This window comes from Scardinius erythrophthalmus (genome assembly GCF_964197995.2).
Source record: "Scardinius erythrophthalmus genome assembly, chromosome: 6".
NCBI classification, from domain to species: domain Eukaryota; kingdom Metazoa; phylum Chordata; class Actinopteri; order Cypriniformes; family Leuciscidae; genus Scardinius; species Scardinius erythrophthalmus.
Genome location: NC_138226.1, coordinates 9,539,654 through 9,560,504, shown reverse-complemented (window position 1 = coordinate 9,560,504; position 20,851 = coordinate 9,539,654). Strand labels below are relative to the sequence as shown.

At 35.0% G+C, this 20,851-nt stretch overlaps 1 protein-coding gene across 2 annotated transcripts; it reads left to right on the top strand.

Annotated features, from left to right (window-relative positions):
* The first annotated feature begins 982 nt into the window (after positions 1 to 982).
* On the top strand, positions 983 to 19,854 carry stat4 (signal transducer and activator of transcription 4). 2 transcript variants are annotated; one of them, XM_081368825.1, is made up of 24 exons: positions 983 to 1,331; positions 2,258 to 2,392; positions 2,587 to 2,722; positions 5,296 to 5,394; positions 5,635 to 5,727; positions 5,835 to 5,913; positions 6,057 to 6,142; positions 6,388 to 6,539; positions 7,326 to 7,484; positions 7,646 to 7,738; positions 7,851 to 7,910; positions 9,195 to 9,215; positions 9,441 to 9,531; positions 9,968 to 10,009; positions 10,230 to 10,313; positions 11,501 to 11,599; positions 11,811 to 11,946; positions 12,115 to 12,167; positions 12,280 to 12,374; positions 12,628 to 12,764; positions 13,133 to 13,324; positions 14,615 to 14,660; positions 14,759 to 14,861; positions 18,654 to 19,854. In XM_081368825.1, exons 2-24 carry the CDS (start codon positions 2,265 to 2,267, stop codon positions 18,666 to 18,668), a joined length of 2,199 nt encoding a protein of 732 aa, XP_081224951.1. In that variant the 5' UTR covers positions 983 to 1,331; positions 2,258 to 2,264; the 3' UTR covers positions 18,669 to 19,854. The 2 variants fall into 2 exon arrangements, with proteins under 2 accessions (XP_081224951.1, XP_081224950.1); XM_081368824.1 differs by having other exon boundaries at positions 9,965 to 10,009.
* The last annotated feature ends 997 nt before the right edge of the window (positions 19,855 to 20,851 follow it).

Below are 20,851 nucleotides of genomic sequence, written 5' to 3'. Positions count from 1 at the left end.
TGTAGTGAAAAGAAACCAATGGAGCAATGGAGCGTCACCATGTGGCCGGGCGGTCACTGCGAGAACACGGATAGTTAGGAAAAATTATATAAAATGTTACAGTAAAACACGTACATTTGTGTACAACTGATAGTTAGGGTTAGGGCTAGCCTTAGCATATACGGTAAAGCAATCGTATTATTAATTAAAAAATAATAATACACGCAATATTGACTTTTCTGTGGTAAAGAAATAGAAATAAATGTATGAAGAAAATATATTATATTTAACATGGCAATACATGTGAAAATAAATCATGTTTGTACATAAATACAACATGTAAAATAAAAAGTATGTGAGAAATGTGGTCGGTGTTTTTGATACCGTCATAAAATTATTGTTGGCTCTTGTTCCGTTGAATGAATTAAAATGAGCTATTTTTTGAACATTTTGTCACAAATTAATTTCGTTGTGTTCGATTCACCTAATATAGGCTATTTAAAAAGTTTACTTGATTAATGTTGCACCTAGCCTAAATGAATCGTTTTTGTTGACAACTAACTGGGCAGTGTGCTTGTAGTTCCCAGCATGCTTTGCAAGGGATTGCAATGGGAAAGTAAATTTACTAAAAAAATTTAAATTATTTGTTAATGTTCAGTTATTGTGGACATTTGGAAGAGTTTCTGTTTGAATTTTGTGGTTACCTTGTGTTGAAGAGTGGGTGACGAAGGATTAGCTAATATCAGACTGATTAAAATTATGAACATGAATAATATGACTCAACTAAATATGGTTTGTTCCAATGAACTTGATTCATTCTTATTTTATCGACCAAAACTAATTCCGTGGTAAAGTGTTCTTAAATTAATTAATTAACTGAAAAAAAAAAAAAAAATCCCTTAATTTTTTTAAGTGCAGGCCCAAAGAGCATCAACCATCCTGAAGGTGTGAGTCAGATTGGGGCAGTCAATATAAAATACCCTACTAACACACTTGCTGTCATATAGGGGAGTTCCCCTTGAGTTTTTTCTGCTACTTTGTTTCCGTGTTCGTGAAGTGCTCAACGTTTCCTTGAAGAACCCACCTGTTTACCCGTTCAGTCATGATCACTGGATAAGATAGCAGACATTCGTGCCCTAAAGGACTTCATTCATGAGCGAAAACTGGACCTTACACACATCTCCAGACTTCTAGGAACATCTGAAGCGTCTCTAGCCGGATCGGGGTAGTATTCTGTGGGCAAGACTCTTGAGGAACTTCTGGTTAAAGCGTGGCTGTTGCTGGTTAGTTACTCTGAAAAAATCAGGTTCATTGTGTGACCTTCTCTGGAGTGTCTTTCATAAGAGCAACAGGTAATTCTTTTGGACCTTAGATTGGGTTTTAATGCAGATATTACCAATTAAAGAATTGAAATTTGTGTACAAGTTTGATTTATGAAATGTGATGTTTATATGAAAGTTATTGCTGAAAGTTAGGAGAGGCTGGGAAATATATAACATCTTGCACTACATGTTTCAAATTTTAATATAATACTCTAATGCACATTAAATAGTTTACAAAATAAAGAATTTATTCCTGAGCCGTGTAAATTAGTTGTCAAGCAGAACAGTGCTGTTGTTCTTACCTATCCCACTACTAAAGTAGTTGTAATAGTAAACACAAAGTGTTTCACAAAATCATATCCACAATAAATGTCAGCATCAAATGCTTTTATCTAAGGCAACTTGCACTCCATTCAAGGTCAGTTCAGTCCATGCAAATTTCCTTGGAATCGAACCTGTTGCTTTTGCTAGTGCAATTCTCTCCATTAAACTTTTAATTTATAAGTATATAGTTAATATGTAATTCATTACAGCAAAAACATTGGGAACAAATTTCAAATATAGTTTTTTAACATGCTGAAACAAAAGAACCTTCTAATTCAGATTATATCAGTTCCGTTATTCAGCATTCATTGACATGGTCACAAATCAATTTGAGATTCTCAGAATCTTACTATCTTTACTGTCACCTCAAGAGTATGATAAGAAGATGATGATCATGGATGGTAGTGGTTTCAACCGCTGTAGCATTTATAATTGGTTAAAAAGATGATGTTATCTCCGCTGATTTCTCCTAAAATTAGTTGAACGTATCAGTTTTAGTTACCATTGCTTTGATATGATTCATTGCAATATAGTTTTTATTTATTTGATATATTGCAATATATTTTCATTCATTGATTTATTTTTAAGTCGAAATCAATATTAAATTCTATCCTTTTTGCTTTTCTTCCCAGCAACACAATGAGTCAATGGAAACAAATCCAGCAACTGGATATTAAGTTCCTCGAACAGGTGGACTTTTTTTATGATGACAACTTTCCAATGGAGCTGAGGCAGGTGTTGGCCAACTGGATTGAAAGCCAAGATTGGTATGTGGATGTTTGTACATATTGATCAGAATGAGTGTTTTCAATCGCATTTGAAATTTCCATCCCAAAGCAATCACAGAACATTCAATCTAAAATATTCTGATTCTCATAATACAAGTTATGTTTGTAACACAATTCCAGTGCATAAAGGTATTATGCCTCCTCCTAAAGCATTTTAATTTTCATCGCCACAGGGAAACAGCTTCAAACCATGAATCTATGGCTACTGTACTCTTCAATAACTTCCTCATTCAGCTGGAGAGACAGTGTTCTCAGGAGCAAAACTTTCTTCATAGGCACAACCTAAAACGAATATTTCATCAGATACAGGTAACAGATGCACATTGCCCTCCTGTTATTTCCACCCGTCCGATGCAACCCTGGGCATCATCATTTCCATTAAAGAAAGCATTTGTCTTGCCCTTTAAATTATAGTTGTTCATCAAAAGCGTAGTTTCGTTTAGTGATGCCTCCTTGCCTATTTTTTCTCACCTACTCTGAGAAGTGAAAGAAAAGGAAAGTGCGCATATGTACTTGTGAAGTGTTGATATGAATGTTAATTTAAATGCAGGAAATAATCCATAATGCTAAATATTGAGATTTAGAGTAATAGTCAACAAGCTAATTATATAACAATAATATATCTCAAGTAAATGTTAATTATAAAGTGCTGTATTCGGTTGTCAACGGATGCTTGTGCATTCAGATGTGGTTTCTGATAACTTTTCATGGACTTCAGTGGAAACAGTCCTATCCAAAAATTAGCACTGAGGTCACCTACCTCACATAGAGTTTACCACATTTAGTAAGTTAGAATATTTACCAGCAGTCTATACGCAATTGCTGATATGTACACTGATATAAGATACTATTTTGATGTGTTGTTGCAAAGTCTTGAAAGGAAGTCTTGTAGGAAGACAACAAGAAAATTAGATTAAAATCACTGACAAAAGCAAACTCTCATGTATTTTCAGGCTGCTGAAGACATTCCATTCAGCTGTGCAGAATTTTCATGAGTGGGTGCTATGGGGATTTCTTAGTAGATAAATTCAGAGAAACTTCCACCGAAGAATCAAAGGTCGGGGGTTTCGCTTTGTTAAAAAAAATTACATAGCTGTCTGTAACTGGTGTTGCTACCCCAAAACACAAAATGACAGAGCACAGTGTGGGGAGACAGCATTTTTTTTTTTTCTTATTTACATAGACTGTTTTTAGGGAGGCTGCAAAAATGGTTGGGGTTTTTTTTTGTTTGAAAACCTTTACAAATATCATCAATATTGCATGAAAAAAAGAACGTCTAGACGAAACACCCACAATATTTTTTGTCTAAAAACAGAAAAGTTCAAAAGAACTTGACAGATGATTATTATTTTCTGTACCATCTAACAAATGTCACTTAAACCCCTGAATGAATCTGAAAGTCTGCAAATTCTGTATTTCAAGGACTCAATCACTAAAAAATTAAAGTGCACTCTTCTAAAGCGATTTGTGTGATGACCAGACTAAAATAAGTTGATTTTCACTAGTAATTTTTCCCTCTGCCATATGCTTTCAAATCAAACATGGGGCGTATAGACGTGTTGCATCAGGTTCAGCATTAATTATGACATTAAACATGATTGCTTTTTGTATCTCATGACATCAAATCTGCTAAAAATCAAACCCATTTCTTAACTGGAAACAAAACAGACCTCTATAACTTCATGCATTAGATTTTAGCCATGATCTGTTTCATTTACATCAATGGTTATTCATTTTAACTTTCACTTTCCAAGATTACTTAACTCTTTGTTATGCCACATTCCCCATGATACATGATTCCTGTAAATGGTGTTGAGCGTTTACTGTCAGCCAATTATTTTTAGAACTTTAAATTCCACCTTAATGAAGCGGGTACTTCAATATGGATATTAAAAACACCGACAAAAGCAAATTACAATAACTGGGTAAAAACTAGGTACTAACCCTGAACCTACCCCTAAACCTAACCTTAACCCATGTAGTTACCTTACATTACCCAGTACTTTCTTAGGTAAGCACACAGTCAGTGCACGTACTGTAAAATAAAGTGCAACTTCAAATTATGCTGTACATTTTAAAAGCTATATTGATTGTTAACCTTTACATAACAGCAATAAACTTCAGTGATTCTACTCCTTTTTTCCCACCCAGAGTCCCACATTCTCCTGCTTTCCTCACATATTGCAGAAAACATTCCAGCTAATCAGAAATCCACTGGATTATCCTTTTTCACATTAAAATGTATTTTTACCTAGATGTAAAGCAGATAGAGGGACTCTTCTACATATTCTGTGGTCTTGTCCTGACTTGGAAGAATATTGGAAAGGGGTCTTAGAGATTATTGCTATAGTTGTAGGTACTAATGTGCCTAGAGAGCCTAGACTTACCCTCTTAGGGGATACTACACTACTTGATCAACAAAGAATTAATCTGAGATTTGTCAGACTAGCTCTACTAGCAGCCATAAAATGTATAACTTTGAGATGGAAGGATTCTAATCCACCTTCTACTTCCATGTGGATTAAAGAAGTGTCATCTTACATGCCTTTGGAAAAATGCATTTCGTTTGAAAAAGCGTCAAGATTTGTTTGTCAAATACTGGGGTGGCTTCATTTCTTACTTGGGTATAACAGGACAGAACTTTTTATATTTTCTTGTTTAATTTTATTCATGGTTTATTTGGGGCATGTTTAGGGCAATATGTGCGGGGATAAAAGATTTGCTTTGATTATTCTGTACTTTGTTGTACTTTGTGTTTAACTTGGAAAAACCCAATAAACATAATGTTCAAAAAAAAAAAAAGTATTTTTACCAGCGTACGATGTAGTGTGAATAGAATTCCCGGTCTCACGTCAGTAAACGCTGTTGCATCACTCATTCAGGTTAAATACAAGGCGAATACTATTCACATGGCTGCCGTCATCTGTAACTGCCTGAGGGAAGAAAGACGCATCTTATCCACAGCCAGCATGCAGGAACAGGTATTGCCAACACAGATTTGACAAACAACATGCCAAAACCACATATACACATACACATGATTTGTGACCTTTGATAATGCAGTCTATTTCTTATTCAATGTCACGTCATGTTTCTTTGTTTTTAAACCTAAACTTTTGTATATTCTCCAGGTTAAAATTGTTGAATCCCAAATTTTCCATGTGGACCTCGCTGTAGATTTTGATCTTCTGTTTTTCATGTTTCCATTTCATTAATGGCAGGGACCACTGGAGAAGTCAATGCAAAACTCAGCCGCTTTGGAGAAGCAGAAAGTTCTTGACAACAAAGTGGCAGTGATTAGAAGCAGCGTTCAGGTAGTTCACGTTTAGTATTGGTTTAGCATTATCATCACAGACATGGTTTAGGTTTATGAAAAAAGTGCATGCATGACATGTGGAATTATTCAAACATGCTCTATCAGATGCTGGACCAGGCTGTGAAGTATCTTGAAGACATGCAGGATGATTTTGACTTTCGCTACAAAACGCTCCAACTTCGAGGTGAGCCATCGCATGACCATGATAACTTCAGAATGTGTTCCAAAAATGTCTCCATCCTGCCGTTTTATGATATAATATAGCAAATAATATAATATGGGCATATGAGAGATGGTTTTTGAAATACATCCTCTAAAATTCTGTAGATCCAGTTGAGAGGAACTCTTTGTCCATGAAGCAAGAAGTCACTACACTTCAGGAAATACTGAATCGCCTGGATTTCAAAAGAAAGGCAAGTGTTTCTCTAGGCTGTTATTACTCCTCTCTGTGTTTCTCTTCACAACCATTTCCTCTTCTTCTCGTTTGTCAAAGGTATTGTTTATTTAGATTGTTTCGCACTTTCAGAACTACCGTGGGTACTTCCTGCCTCAGACGGGTGGTTTGAGAGATTTTCACACGTCTTTGCTCAGATGTGTGCGTTGTTGTTGGCTGGTCATTGTTAAACTTTTTTTTTTGCACTTTGTTGTACCTTTGCAGGAGATTTTGTCGAAGATCGCAGATGTTATAAAGGAAATCGATGCCCTGATTTCCTCCCAGCTTAACCCTGAGCTTAAGGAATGGAAACGGAGACAGCAGATCGCCTGCATCGGAGGACCGGTTCTGATAGGACTGGACCAGCTCCAGAACTGGTATGACGCTATATAAATATAGAGAAATATAATAAAAAGAAATAATATAATATTTCTGTTCTGATGTTTAATATAGATTTTTAAAATGTCGTACTAAAAAGTCTGTCACAATGCTCAAGGTAAAGACAAGGAGGAAGTAAAACTGCAAGAGATTTGGAGTTTGAAGGCATGTACACTACCGTTCAAAAGTTTAGTGTCAGTTTTGTTTTTTTATATATACTTATATTAAGCATTATGCATTAAATTGGCCAAAAGTGACAGTAAAGATGTTTATAATGTAATAAAGATTTCTATCTTGAAAAAATGTCATGGTTTACAAAAAATGTTAAGCAGCTGCTGTTTTCAACATTAATAATATTAAGAAATATTTCTTAAAGCACCAAATCAGCATATTAGAACAATTTCTGAGGGATCATGTGACACCGAAGACTGGAATAATGATGCTGAAATTTCAGCTTTGCATCACAGGAATAAATTACTTTTTAAATTAACTTTTTAAAACTTGTAATAATATTTCACAATATTACTGTTTTTACTGTATTAGCCTTGGTCAGCATTAGAGACTGCTTTCATAAACATAAAAAAAATCGTACAGTCTCCAAACTTTTTAAACGGAAGTGCACGTCTTTCTAGGTGGTTTCATGGGTTTTCTGAACGCTTGCTAGGCAGTTTCTGGAGTATCGTGGCTGGTTTCTAGGGTGTTGTTATTGTGTTACAGTTTTATGGTTGCAAGGAGATTAGAAACTTTTAATCAAACCTAATGTTTATGTGATTTCACTTTTACAGGTTTACCGTGACAGCCCAGAGTCTGTTCCAGATTAAAAGACAGCTGGACAAACTGGGCGAGCTGATTCTGAAAGTCACTTACGAGAGCGATCCAATCCCTCTCCAGAGACCTCAGATGGAGGAGCAAGTCAAATACCTCATCTACCACCTCATTAAAAGGTACAATTTAGGGAACACATTACATTTATTTACAACTAAGGCACAGCAATTCACTTTGGGATTATAGTGGCATAAAAACGTTAAACTCAATGAATGAGAACAATAGAAAGGATGTGCTGGATGATCAGGACCTGGATAATCTTTCCTGGTCATGTTTGCAGCTCCTTTGTGGTGGAGAAGCAGCCCTGCATGCCTACACACCCTCAGAAACCTCTAATCATCAAAACACAGGTGCAGTTTACCACCAAGGTCAGGTATGAACCACAGCCTCCTCCAAACTCTTCATGTAAACAACTTCGCAAACGAGTCACTGCCTTTAGTCAAACACAAATATTGCCCATTTAAGTTCACTTTTTTTCTTTTTAGATTGCTGGTTAAATTACCTGAGGTGGATTATCAACTCAAAGTCAAGACAACATTCGATAAGTATGTTTGCTGAATTATGTCTACATTTTATCTTGAAAAACTGGGTTATTCATATCATGCAATACTTTTTCAACCCAACTTATTAAAAAGAAATATACTGGTGCTGTAATATGAGGAAATATTTCTGTAAAAGGGTAAAGTCTTGAGTCTTGAAGAAATATAATCTGGTCAAGATCAGACACTTAAACAATATTTATAACTTGTTTACTTGCACAATGTCAAGAATTTTAACAGGCTGGAACATAACAAGATGGAAATCTAAAGTTAGCCGTTGCTCAGTGAGGGATGCCATTCAGCTTATATATATATATATATATATATATATATATATATATATATATATATATATATATATATATATATATATATATATATATATATATATATATATATATATATATATATATATATATATATATATATATATATATATATATATATATACTGTATATATATATATATATATATATATATATATATATATATATATATGTATGTATGTATGTATTTATATTTTTAGTTTTTTTACTCTTATATATCATATTGATATTGTCATACAGATTTCTGTTATTTTTATTAGACGGCATGGAATGTTTTAGAGTGAAATAAACCATCTAATGTCAGAAAACACCACATAATTCATCATAATATTTACTGAGGTTTGTTCTGTTGCTTTCCTACCACATATGATGTCACTTCCTGGAGAATGATGTCAATGAACTCAAGTGCCTTTAGTTGAAGAATAATACATTGTATATGTTCATTATATAAATATATCACTTAGTTAGCCTCAACATAGATTCATTAACAACTGAGACAAATTTAAAACAATATATAATCTATAAAAAACCTGTGTAGCAATATTCAATATTTCCCAAGACAAATTGCTTTGTTTATTTTATTTTGATTAGATAAAAAAAAAAAACTGGAATGTTTCTTAGACATTAATGCAGCACATGAAAAAAATAATAACATCCACTCAAGCCAAAGTACCAGTAGTGAAATTATTAAAGATAAATTAATCCCTAATATGAATTCTATCTTTAAAATTGTGAAATATATATTACGACACACAGTATATGACAGGGACATGAAAAAGTACTGCACACTAGGTATAACCCACATATTATAATCGCTATAATCATCAATAGCATAACCTATACTCTTCCTTACATTTACATTCAAGTCTGTTTCAAAATCATTTTTGCAAGCAATGTTTGTATGACAGGTGTGTTTAGCCCAACGTGACCATGTTTTTCTACTCTTTTCTGTTTGTGTGTGCAGAGACCTTCCACCAGGCAAAGTGTGAGTGCACTCAACCTCAAAGAGAAGAAGCAACTTCCTGTTGTTTATTTAGGCCGAATCTCAATATGAGTTTTTCAGATATGTGTGGGGGGAGGGAGACAGCAATGCTTTACAAGCTAAATTCTGTGGCAGTTCTACATAGTGGGTTACTGTAATTAACAGTACTGAGGATATTGTGACTAAACAGAAAATATCATAATTAACATTACTGATATTTCCTTATAGGAACAGACAGTTCTTCATCCTCACCAACAACACCAAAGTGATGGATGTTGAGGAGTCGACTGGCTGCCTTTCTGTAGAGTTCAGGCATCTGGTACTTTACTCTGAATTCTAGCACATGATATCAAGAGCAATATGATTTATTATGAGACTTTCTATTCAATTATTAGTTCACCCACTGTAGGAAAGTAAATGAGTCATTATTTACTCACCCTCATGTTTTCCAAACCCATTTGCTGATGTTGTTTTCCGTGAAACATAAAAGGAGAAATTGTGAAGCTTTTTTTCCATACTAGGACAGTTTGTAGTGACCATGGCTCCAAAAAGTGAATAACTCACATACATGGCGTTCTTTTTCTTTTCTTTTTTTTCTTTGTTGAGCTTGAAATTGTGTTGCCACTATAAACTATTGTCCAAATGAGCTGTGTGAAAATGAACATGAGGGTGTAAAAAATATATTTAAAATTTTTTTGGTGAACTGTGCCTTTAAGAGGGAAGATGTTTCATGGTGTCTTTGTGTTCTGCAGCAGCTGAAAGAGAGAAAGTGTCCTACCGGAGGAAAAGGAAATGAGGTAAGAAAGACTGCAGTGTCTCTTACAGTGGCCCATTTTTTTAATCTTAAAAGTCCTACGTAATAATGTCTTATGTCTTGTTATGAGATATTTTTGTCATGTTGTTTGTCGATGTGGGATGCATCATCCTGCCAAGTGCCAACAGAGGGCAGCCTCACACTGACTGTATATTCTTGATCTTGGCATTGAAGTGTAACAACACTGTGTTTCTTTATTACAGGGTCCCCTGTCAGTAACAGAGGAGTTACACTCACTCAACTTTGAGGCCATGCTGATGCTACAGGGCCTGGATATTGATCTTGAGGTGTGCTTTAGAGTGTGTGTGTGTGTGTGGGTGTGTGTGTGTGTGTGTGTGTGTGTGTGTGTGTGTGTGTGTGTGTGTGTGTGTGTGTGTGTGTGTGTATATATATATATACACACACACACACATATGTACTGCAAATGTGACCCTGGATCACAAAACCAGTCACAAGTCGCACGGGTATATTTGTGGCAATAGCTAACAATACACTGTATGGGTCAAAATTATCGATTTTTCTTTTATGCCAAAAATCATTAGTATATTAAGTAAAGATTATGTTCCATGAAGATATTTTTTAAATTTCCTAATGTAAACATATAAAACATTTATTTTTGTGAGTGAATGCAGCACAATCGCGAACATAAATGGACAACTTTAAAGGTGATTTTCTCAATGTTTAGATTTTTTTGCACCCTCAGATTCCAGATTTTCAATAGTTGTATCTCTGCCAAATATTGTCCTATCCTAACAAACCATACATAAATTGAAATCTTATTTAATCAGCTTTCATGTGATGTATAAATCTCAATTGAAAAAAATGTACCCATGTGACTGGTTTTGTGGTCCAGGGTCACACACACATACATACATACATATATACATTTTACATATATATAAAATCATGCCTTATATATATATATATATATATATATATATATATATATATTCATGCCTTAGAAATTTTACACTTAGAAAAATACACTTAAAATCTAAAGCAAAGTTGAATTTCCAGTCTTCAGTGTCACTTGATCCCTCAGAAATATATTTTTATGGAAACCTGTTATACATTTTCTTCTGGATTCTTTGATGAATAGAAAGTTCAAAATGACATTTGAAACAGAAATATTTTACTACTATAGCCATACTTAGATATTTTTTTTAAGTCAAGTCAGTTTTAATGGTATATTGTATTTCTCAATGTTCATCACTTTACAGGAAAATATGTAGGAGTAGTTGTATTTAAAGTTTCATTGAAAATTATGACTCATATTTTTGTCTGTAATGTTTTATTTATATTGATTCATAAATTACATGTTTTATAAATGATTACATGACAATTTACAATTCTGACAAGAACAGCTGTAATCATTTGCATGGGAAATAAGTGTGCTAATACAATGCTTTTATGGTATTTTTTTTTTTTATTAACCATAATACCGCTTACTTGGTTTATATTTTTTCCTGTGCAGACGTGCTCCCTGCCACTGGTGGTCATCTCCAATGTCAGTCAGCTTCCAGGGGGCTGGGCCTCCGTCATGTGGTACAACTTGCTAACTGACGACCCTAAGGTGGGCTTCTAAGTTCTGATGCAGATGCAAATGAATGGATATCTAGACTTAAAGTATCTTGTCCAGAGCTTGCAGCACTTGGTAGAAACATGGTTACGGTCTGCATGTGGTCTAGTGTTGTATTATATGACTAAAAGAACTAGAGGTCATAGTTTTAATCAGTGACCAGACTTGACTCACAGTACTATTTGAACTTCTCTGACATGTTTAGAACCTTGGGTTCTTCGGTAACCCTTTGCGGGCAAGTTGGAGCCAACTCTCTGAGGTGCTCAGTTGGCAGTTCTCAAGTTTTGCAGGCCGAGGACTCAACAAGGAGCAGCTTAACATGCTGGGAGATAAACTTCTGGGTATGTTTTTATGAAAACATTGGATCATTATGATGTTATAGTATAATAGGACATTTTATATCATTGTCGGCTGTTTTACACTGTGTGTTTCGGTTTTCCTTTTTTTCCGTTTTATTGTGAACGTATTTTTGCCTGCATCTAAACAGTGTTTTGTAATTGTTTCTGAAGGTCAACACGCATCTTTTAATGACTGCCAGGTTTCTTGGTCCAAGTTCTGGAAGGTAATATTGAATAAATATTATATTCTCTTGTTATGTTCAAATTGTACTTGAGCATCATGAAAAGCACAACAATATTAATCCAATGTTGTTATTTTTTTGTTGTTGCTCTCAGGAAAACATCCCCGGCAAATCATTTAGTTTTTGGCTGTGGCTAGACTCTATCCTGGACCTTATTAAGAAACATTTACTTCCTGTTTGGATTGATGGGTCAGTGGCCTAATCTTCTTGCATGATAAATGGAACACATAATAGCTCTGTTATTCTAATAACCATGCAATGCATTAATACAACTATTTGGTAAACTACTTTAAATTAGGTTGAACTGTTTTAACCAAATATATGAATCAGTATATTTATAAATGAGAGTTCTTTTGATTTATCTGCCATTCTGGATTAATTTGTTGCTCTTTGCAAAACTTCTTTCTCCTTCTCAATGAATTCTGCTGTTTTTGGTTGTCAGTTACATAATGGGATTTGTGAGTAAAGAGATGGAACGCGCCTTATTGAAGGAGAAGAAGCCAGGGACATTCCTGCTACGCTTTAGCGAAAGTCACCTTGGAGGAATCACCTTCACCTGGGTTGAACAGGACGAAAATGGTTTGTTTTTCTGCTATATATTATGTTTGACCATATTCACAGGTAGGAGACATGATGTCACAGGTGTCCAGTTGTAAAACAAAGATAGTAACACAAAACAAGTTCCACGCAGTGAACAGTTAAACTGTTCTGTTTGCAAGCCCACCCAGTTCAGGAACTCGTGCCAAGTTAAGCAGTTGTTATCCAAGTTATATCCTCACTTGGATTTGCTGAGGGAAATTCCAGCCTTGGTGTTGTTCCAAAATTTAGAAGTTGCCTTTTATCTTATAGCTACAATTCAAGTGTCCTTATTTTAATTTGTCTTTGTTGTATTGTCTTAATTGTAATATGTTTTTAAATAATCTTAAGCACATGTATTCTGCCCACAGGAGACCCAAAGTTCATCTCTGTAGAGCCATACACGAAAAACCGTCTCAACGCCTTGCCCATTGCTGATATAATACGGGACTATAAGGTCATTGCAGATGGTGTTGTCCCAGAGAATCCTCTGAAGTTCCTTTACCCCGACATCCCGAAGGACGAGGCTTTTGGAAAACATTACAATAGCCAGCAAAACAAAGGTTAGATGTCTATAAACTTTATCTGGTTTATAATATTTCACTGTGTTCCATATTTTGTGTACAGCCCTGTTACTGTTTCTCAATCACAAAAAATGAAAACATTCTGAACAGTTGTGACACGCCTAAGAAATGGCAGGAAGGCTCAGGAAATCTCTTTATCTGATCTCTCATATTATCTATTGTAAGGCTGGTTTGCCTACAGAGGTTCAGGCTGCAGGATAGCAGAAAACATTATAAGCAAGTACAAGAAAACTGTACATTTCTTGTCTAGGCCACTGGAGTGTTTCATTTTATTTATGTTTAATACACTTTTTTTCGATTGAATGTTAAAGGAGAACTCTGGTCAATTTTAACATTGAGCTAATTTTTTTGTAAATTTGGAGTGCTGTCAATACAGAGAACAACGACAAAAATCGGTGTTGCCTACACCGTGTTATACTCTTTTTAAAATTTGCACCCTGTTGACTTCAATGGGGCAATGTTTAAACCTGCTTTTACCCTCTTAACATCCTTGATGTGTCATTACAAGTGCACAGCCAATGTGAGTGATTCCTTCAGAGTGATCACGGGTGAATCTGACTGCAGTAGATGTGAAAGATATGAATAAAAATGATGTTATTTCAGCCAGCGCACATACCTGTATTTACATCCTGTTTTCGGTCGAAGTCCACAGTAATCGATTGTCAAGTTCACACGCGTGATCATAGGAAACTAAACCTAACGCATAGGATATCACTATGAAGGAATCACTCACATGGCTGTGCACTTGTAATGACACATCAAGGATGTTAAGAGGGTAAAAGCAGGTTTAAACATTGCCCCATTGAAGTCAACAGGGTGCAAATTTTAAAAAGAGGATAACACGGTGTAGGCAACACCGATTTTTGTCGTTGTTCTCTGTATTGACAGCACTCCAAATTTACAAAAAAATGAGCTCAATGTTAAAATTGACCGGAGTTTTCCTTTAATGTTTACTTCATGAAGTAAACATTAAAGGAGAACTCCGGTCAATTTTAACATTGAGCTAATTTTTTTGTTAGAAAATTATAAAGTCACACAAATCAAAGTTTTATACTGTACTTGTGTTTCAAAGTTGAAAACCATTCATTCTTATTAGCTCATTTAATATTTATTTTAATATTTAATTAAAGTTGAGCACCTCTTTTCACTGACCATTTGTTTCTGGCCCTATTTTTTAACTATATTTGTGAAAAGTGCGCAGTTGTAGAAAGATTAGAAATAGCATATGCTAAAATGCTGTTTTTTTATTGTTGTTTTTTCCTTTTCCAGTTTGTCCTTACATTCAGACACAGTTAGTTCCAATTTCCCGTCGGAAGTGAGTATCTTCATTTCTTTCAGATTAATATTTAATTTGATTGTATGAACTGATACTAATGATTTTCTTTTACTTTCTTTGATGTCCTCATTTCTCAGTGGTCCAGTCCAACATGCATGTTCCTCTCCTGAACCTCCGATGTCTCCTGGAATGTTTGAAATTATCACCCAGCACCTCAGTCCCTTTGAGTTTGAAAGCGCTGTAAATATAATCTTTTACATTTTTGAAAACTATATATATATTAGTGCTGTCAATCGATTTAAAAAAATGAACTAATTAATTGCTTATTTTTCTGTAATTAATCATGATTGATCGCACCTAACATTAAAGCTTTGAATACATTTTTAAATTGTAATAATTTCACAGTTAAAGGTGCAATAGGTGATTCTCTACAGAAAGATTTTTTGTTATACTGGTTGAACGTCTCCTCATATCCTGATAGCAATCACTATGTTAAATGGTCTAAATGTGTTTTTATAAATATATATTGGCTGTGGAAGGCATAGGACCATAAAATGTAAATCCAAAATCCAATCATTATATTCGGTCCGAATGAAATAATACAATGTCCTACCTGCCTGCCAGGGTTTGTTTTTACATACCTTCACGCACCCTGTTCACGCAGACATCATACGTCATCAGCGCGTTTCATGCTATAAAGATTTAGACAGATGTTGGTCATGGAGCACCGCAAACAAACAGCAGCCACCATTTACAGTTCCTCCAAAACAACGAGCGTATGCTGCGTTCACACCATAACTACCGTAATTAAGAGATGGCAACCCCGTGACGCTCCAACCGGCGCTGTTCATGTCCTCGCACATTTGAATTATGCGTTTCCATATCAACAGCATCAACACCGCAATGAATCTGCAGCAGTCAGGTGGTACTGGTCAGAGCTCTCCAAGTTGTTACGTTCATTATTATTGTTTTGTGCTTTATTTTATGTGCTTTGAGACATGAGGTAGTTTAACGCTGTCTCTTGTGACCCTTTGCTGAGAGCAGATGTGTGTGTGTGCCTTCATGTGTTGTGGAGGAGGCATGGTTTGGACGGCGATTTGCAGGGAGGGTGGGATCGTATGCTTTCAATGCTAGCAGGCTAACATTAGCATTTCCCAAATCACCTACTGCACCTTTAATCTCCAAATTAATGCAGAAACAACATAAAAGCAGTTATTTTAAATATTTGATCTAACAGGTAGGAAATATACAGAAATTAAATAAAGTTACTTCACGGTTCCTCACTGCATACATTATAAATTTATTATAGATTAATCCTTATTAAAGCTACAGAAGTTATTCAGTCAAGAGTAGTAAGTGATTTTTCTTTTTTCTTTGTCTTTTGTTCTTTGATTTACAACCCCATTTCCAGAAAAGTTGGAACACTAAAATTCACAATCTGTGATTCGTTAATTATCTTGAACCTTTTTTAACTGACAAAAGTGTAAAGAAAAGTTTTCCAATGTTTTCACTGACCAACATAATTGTATTTTGTAAATATAAAAAAAATTTATATTGATGGCTGCGACACACTACAAAAAAGTTGGGACAGAGGCAAAATAAAAGTGAAAAGATTATAAAGGTTAGATTATCCAACTCTTTTGAAACAGTCCACAATGAGTAGGTGAATTGGTAATAGGTGATGGTATTATGTTTGGGTGGAAAAGGAGCTTCTCAGTCTTTCTCACTTAACAAAGTCTGACGCTGCATTAAGGAATGCCACTTGAATCTCTGTTACGCAAAGAGAAAGCTATACATCAGTTCTATGCGGAGATGCCGGCGAGTTCTCTGAGCCCGAGCTCATCTCAGATGCTCTAAAACACAGTGGAAATGTGTGCTGTGGTCAGATGACTCCATGTCCAGCTTGTTTTTGGGAAAAACAGACATCGAGTTCTCAGTCCCTTAGACAACAGGGACCATCCAGATTTTCATCAGCAACAAGTGCAAAAGCAAACATTTGTCATGGTATGGGGTGCATCAGTGCAAACGGCATGGGTGACTTGCATTTGTGTGAAGGTACCACTGACGTGGAGGCATATATTTGCATTATACAGAGACATAAACTGCCATCAAGATGACACCTTTCCTGGGAAACAAGACAGTGCCAGGCCTCATTCTTTCTGCACATGCTAAAACTGAGTGGTTTCTAGTCACTCTATAGTGGATGTGCCATTCCAGATCTGTCTCTTATTGAAACTGTTGAGCAGCTGTCTTGTATCAGACAAGATTGGGCAATAATTCCACTTGCAAAACTTCAGCAATTAGTATCCTCAATTCCCAAATGATTAAAAAGTGGTAATTAAAAGGAGAGGTGATGTGACACAGTGGTAAACGTGCCTCTGTACCAACTTTTGTGGAGTGTGTCAAATCACAGATTCTTGATTTTATTGCATTTTACTGCATTTTACAAAATGTCCCAAGTCCCAACTATTCTGGAAATGGGGTTGTACGTTAAAGGTGCATTGCGCAAGTCTCTGAGTTTTTGCAGAACTATGCCCCCTCTGGCGGCAAGCGAAACTGCAACCAGAAGTGTGCACGCTCACGGACAAAAGTTTTCTTTTTTTTATCTTACGTGGAGTTTGCGTTGGTGTTTGAAATGAACTACAAGCCGGTCTCTTAGAATCCATCTTCTACGGAAAATGGCGGCGAATACACAAACCTGCCAGACACAGCCAGGTGAGCGTGCCGTGAACGCGCATGACGTCACGCCCAGTCTAAAATTCCGGCCCGAATCCCTCTTATTTATTTTACTTTACAGGATTATAGAGACAATCTCAGTGATCAGAGAAGGGCTCATTCAGCCCATCAGGCAATTGTTTAAGCATGTATAGGTTAGAAAACGGGTATTTTTAACATGAAAAGTTGCTTAATGCACCTTTAATGACAGACATCCCAGCCGCGGCTTTATTTGGCTGCTGTCACTTAAAGATCTGAAGCACAAGAAGCGGACCTGACACATATCCCATGGCCTCACAACTCTTTACAGTCATTTAAGACTTTATTTAACTCATTTAAGACTGTGCTTACGAGGATTGTCGACAAAGCGGGCATTTTGGCATACGTTTGCGTGTCAATCCCAAACTGTACCCCCCCCCCCCCTTTTTGAGAATAGACATGAAAATGCACTATCCAAACTTAAATGGTTGTAATTCAAGAATGCTTTGGAATATAGACCTATGTTTTATCTTGTTGTAAAGAAGACACTCAGCAGATCATTAGCTGAAAAACTTCCAAAAATAAAAGTGTAAAAATATTATGGACGTTTAAATTTACTGTATATCACTGTACTAAACACTTTTAATTTTATATACAAAATAATTTTTACTCTAAAATTACTATAAAATCAAAGCCATATATCTAACCAAATTGTGTTCCAAATTTAAAGTTGATATAACAAAAGTTTTAGGTGCTGTACCAAAAATAGCCACCGGGCGTCCCACTAGAAGAATGGTGATGGGGTTAATAGCACTTGAATGAATGAAAGTCCGATCATTTACTGTGTTAATTGCTTTAAATATTTTAAATATTTTTTTTTATTTTGACAGCCCTAAAATATATAGACTACATACAGTGGGGTAAAAATGTTTTTAAATTTACATCTATGTTAAATACTTTTTTTCATTACAAATTATATTATTTGCATAGCAATTGTAGTGAAATATTAAGAAATTTCACAATGTTGTATTTTATTTTATTTATTTTATTTTAAATTGTATTGTTTACATGGTCAATGTCACACTTTTGCTTATTTGGTTAGTGACTTAACCATGCATAATCTTAAATGTGTATTATTAATTTTCAAACCCATAAAATTTAGTTTATATCCTTATTTAAATTCAATATGGTTTTTCAGGCTGTTGCTCAGAACCATATCTTTTGGGTAATTTGGGGCTGTCACTAATAAGCAAAACAAAACTGCATCTATATATTTAAGAAAAGCAAACTAACATAATCAGAAAATGACATGACACGTTTTTCTTCTTTACATTGCAGATGAATTCACCGTAGAAAGAGGAAGGAACAACCAGATTTCGCTCAGATCCTAGATTTTGGATGGGTTCGAAGCTTTCCATCTCTGTATATTCTGGTTTCTTTTGCCATTCTTAAAGTCCCCCTGTGGTGAAAATCAAGTTTTTAATGTTGTTTATATGTATATGTGGTGTTTTTAATATGCTTTAAGACAAACCATGTACAAATGCACAAGTCAACACCATTGCTGAGTATTTCCTCCTTAAAACTGCAGTGAAACGAAGACAGTCTCAAAACGCGGTTTGAAATCGCTGGTGTTTCTGACGTCACAAACTACCTTGTAGCCAATCAGGTCAACGTGTGATCATCAACCAGTGGATCTCTGAGCTGAGTGAGTGAGTGAGTGGAGGCGGGGGCTAATTTGCATATTCATGTAATACTAAATTAGGCTAGGCTGTAGAGTTACATTCAAGATATTTTAAGGCATGAAGAATTTTATAGACTTTTAAATATGTAACTTTGGTGATCAAAGATGAGTTTTAAGGGATAAAATTATCGACTACAGGGGGACTTTTTTTCTGGTTCTATGCCACTAAAAACATAATTTCTCTCCCTTTGATTTGCTGAGTGTATATTCCAAAATACTGTCAATATGAAAATGTATCAGATGTTCATTGTATTATTCAAGTTCTAGTTATGTTGTCTCATGTATCTGTAAAATTCAGATTTAACTAAACATAACTGCCTAACATTATACCCATTATACAGTTTATGTATATATTATGACAAGCTTGTTGTTGCTATAGTATTTTTTTGTTTTTGTTTTTTAATAAAAAAATGTATGGTATCACTATTGTATTAGTATTATTATTAGTAGTAGTAGTAGTAATAGCAGTTTACTAAATACCAACAATGTGCAGTCTTAAAATGCAATGTGTAATCATTGACTAGGAATTGACTAGGACATTGACTAGGCACGTTGACTAGGAATTGTGATTGTTGACATTTTGATGATGGAACTGTTGTTGCGTGAGCCAGCAGTCAGCATGCCCCAACATGGGAAAGACATATTACCACATTCTTCCTAGCAGCATATGTGAAGTGTTTTCATTTTTCACAGTAATCCAGTCATTTTAAGATGTAAATAGCAATATAACCATGTTCTCCTTTAGCGTGTAGAAGTGAATCAGAAAACTTCCATTAAAGTCTATTTCAAGATGCACGTTAAGCTGGAAACATGATTCATGGCATTTAAAAAAAATTCAGACACCTGGCTTTATATAGGCTACTTGACTTTTGAGTTAGTGCAAATACGACACTAAGTCTTTTGCATTTGTGCAACTGAATATGCATGCCAACAATTTGACGTCTACTTCATTCCCTTAGTATTGATACGCTGATGTGGCAAATAGTGCTGATATCTATCATAAGGGAAATGCTATAAAAAAGCGGTTGACGGGACTATGAATCATAAGTTGATCATAATAAAGAGTTTCATTTCTGTAGCAATCCACACACCACTTTGCAGTACATTGTCATATACCTGTCATCATGTCTTAATATATTGGATAAAATGTTAAAACTATTAAACTCACAATTACAAGATAGAAATCATATTAGTTTTTATTTCTCAATATCACAATTAAGTGAACATATGGGCTATTTTTCATCAGTTTCACTACTTTGGACTGAGCCAATGTTTTAATTTTTGCCATGTCCAATGTTTTTAAAAAATAAAGTAGCCTATTATTAAAAAAAAAAGATGTCAGGTGTATTCAAAGGACATTGTTTTTACTGGTAATCAATGTATACGTATTTCCCATATCCTCTATTTCATTTTCCATTCTGTTTAACTAACAAAAAACATCAACCTGTTAAGAAAACCCGTATTATTCTATTAAAAGTGTAGAATAATAGCTTAAGTTCCAGTTCCTTAATGAAATCATCCTCCAGGAGGTGACATTATTATAGTGGAAAAACACGCACATCAACAATATGTATTTGGCAAAGGATTTGTGATATTAGTTGGTTTGTGTCACTGTAAAACTTGCATTCCCGTTTGATAAATTACAGAAATTGTTATGTGGTCTTGATCATAGCATATTTTCATAACTCTTTACAGAACTACTTCCTAAAATGACAGCACAAACATTAATTTAATCAAACTTTAGCAACGTTGGCTACTGTATAGGCGCAGGTAACAACAGAATGGCTCGTTGTAT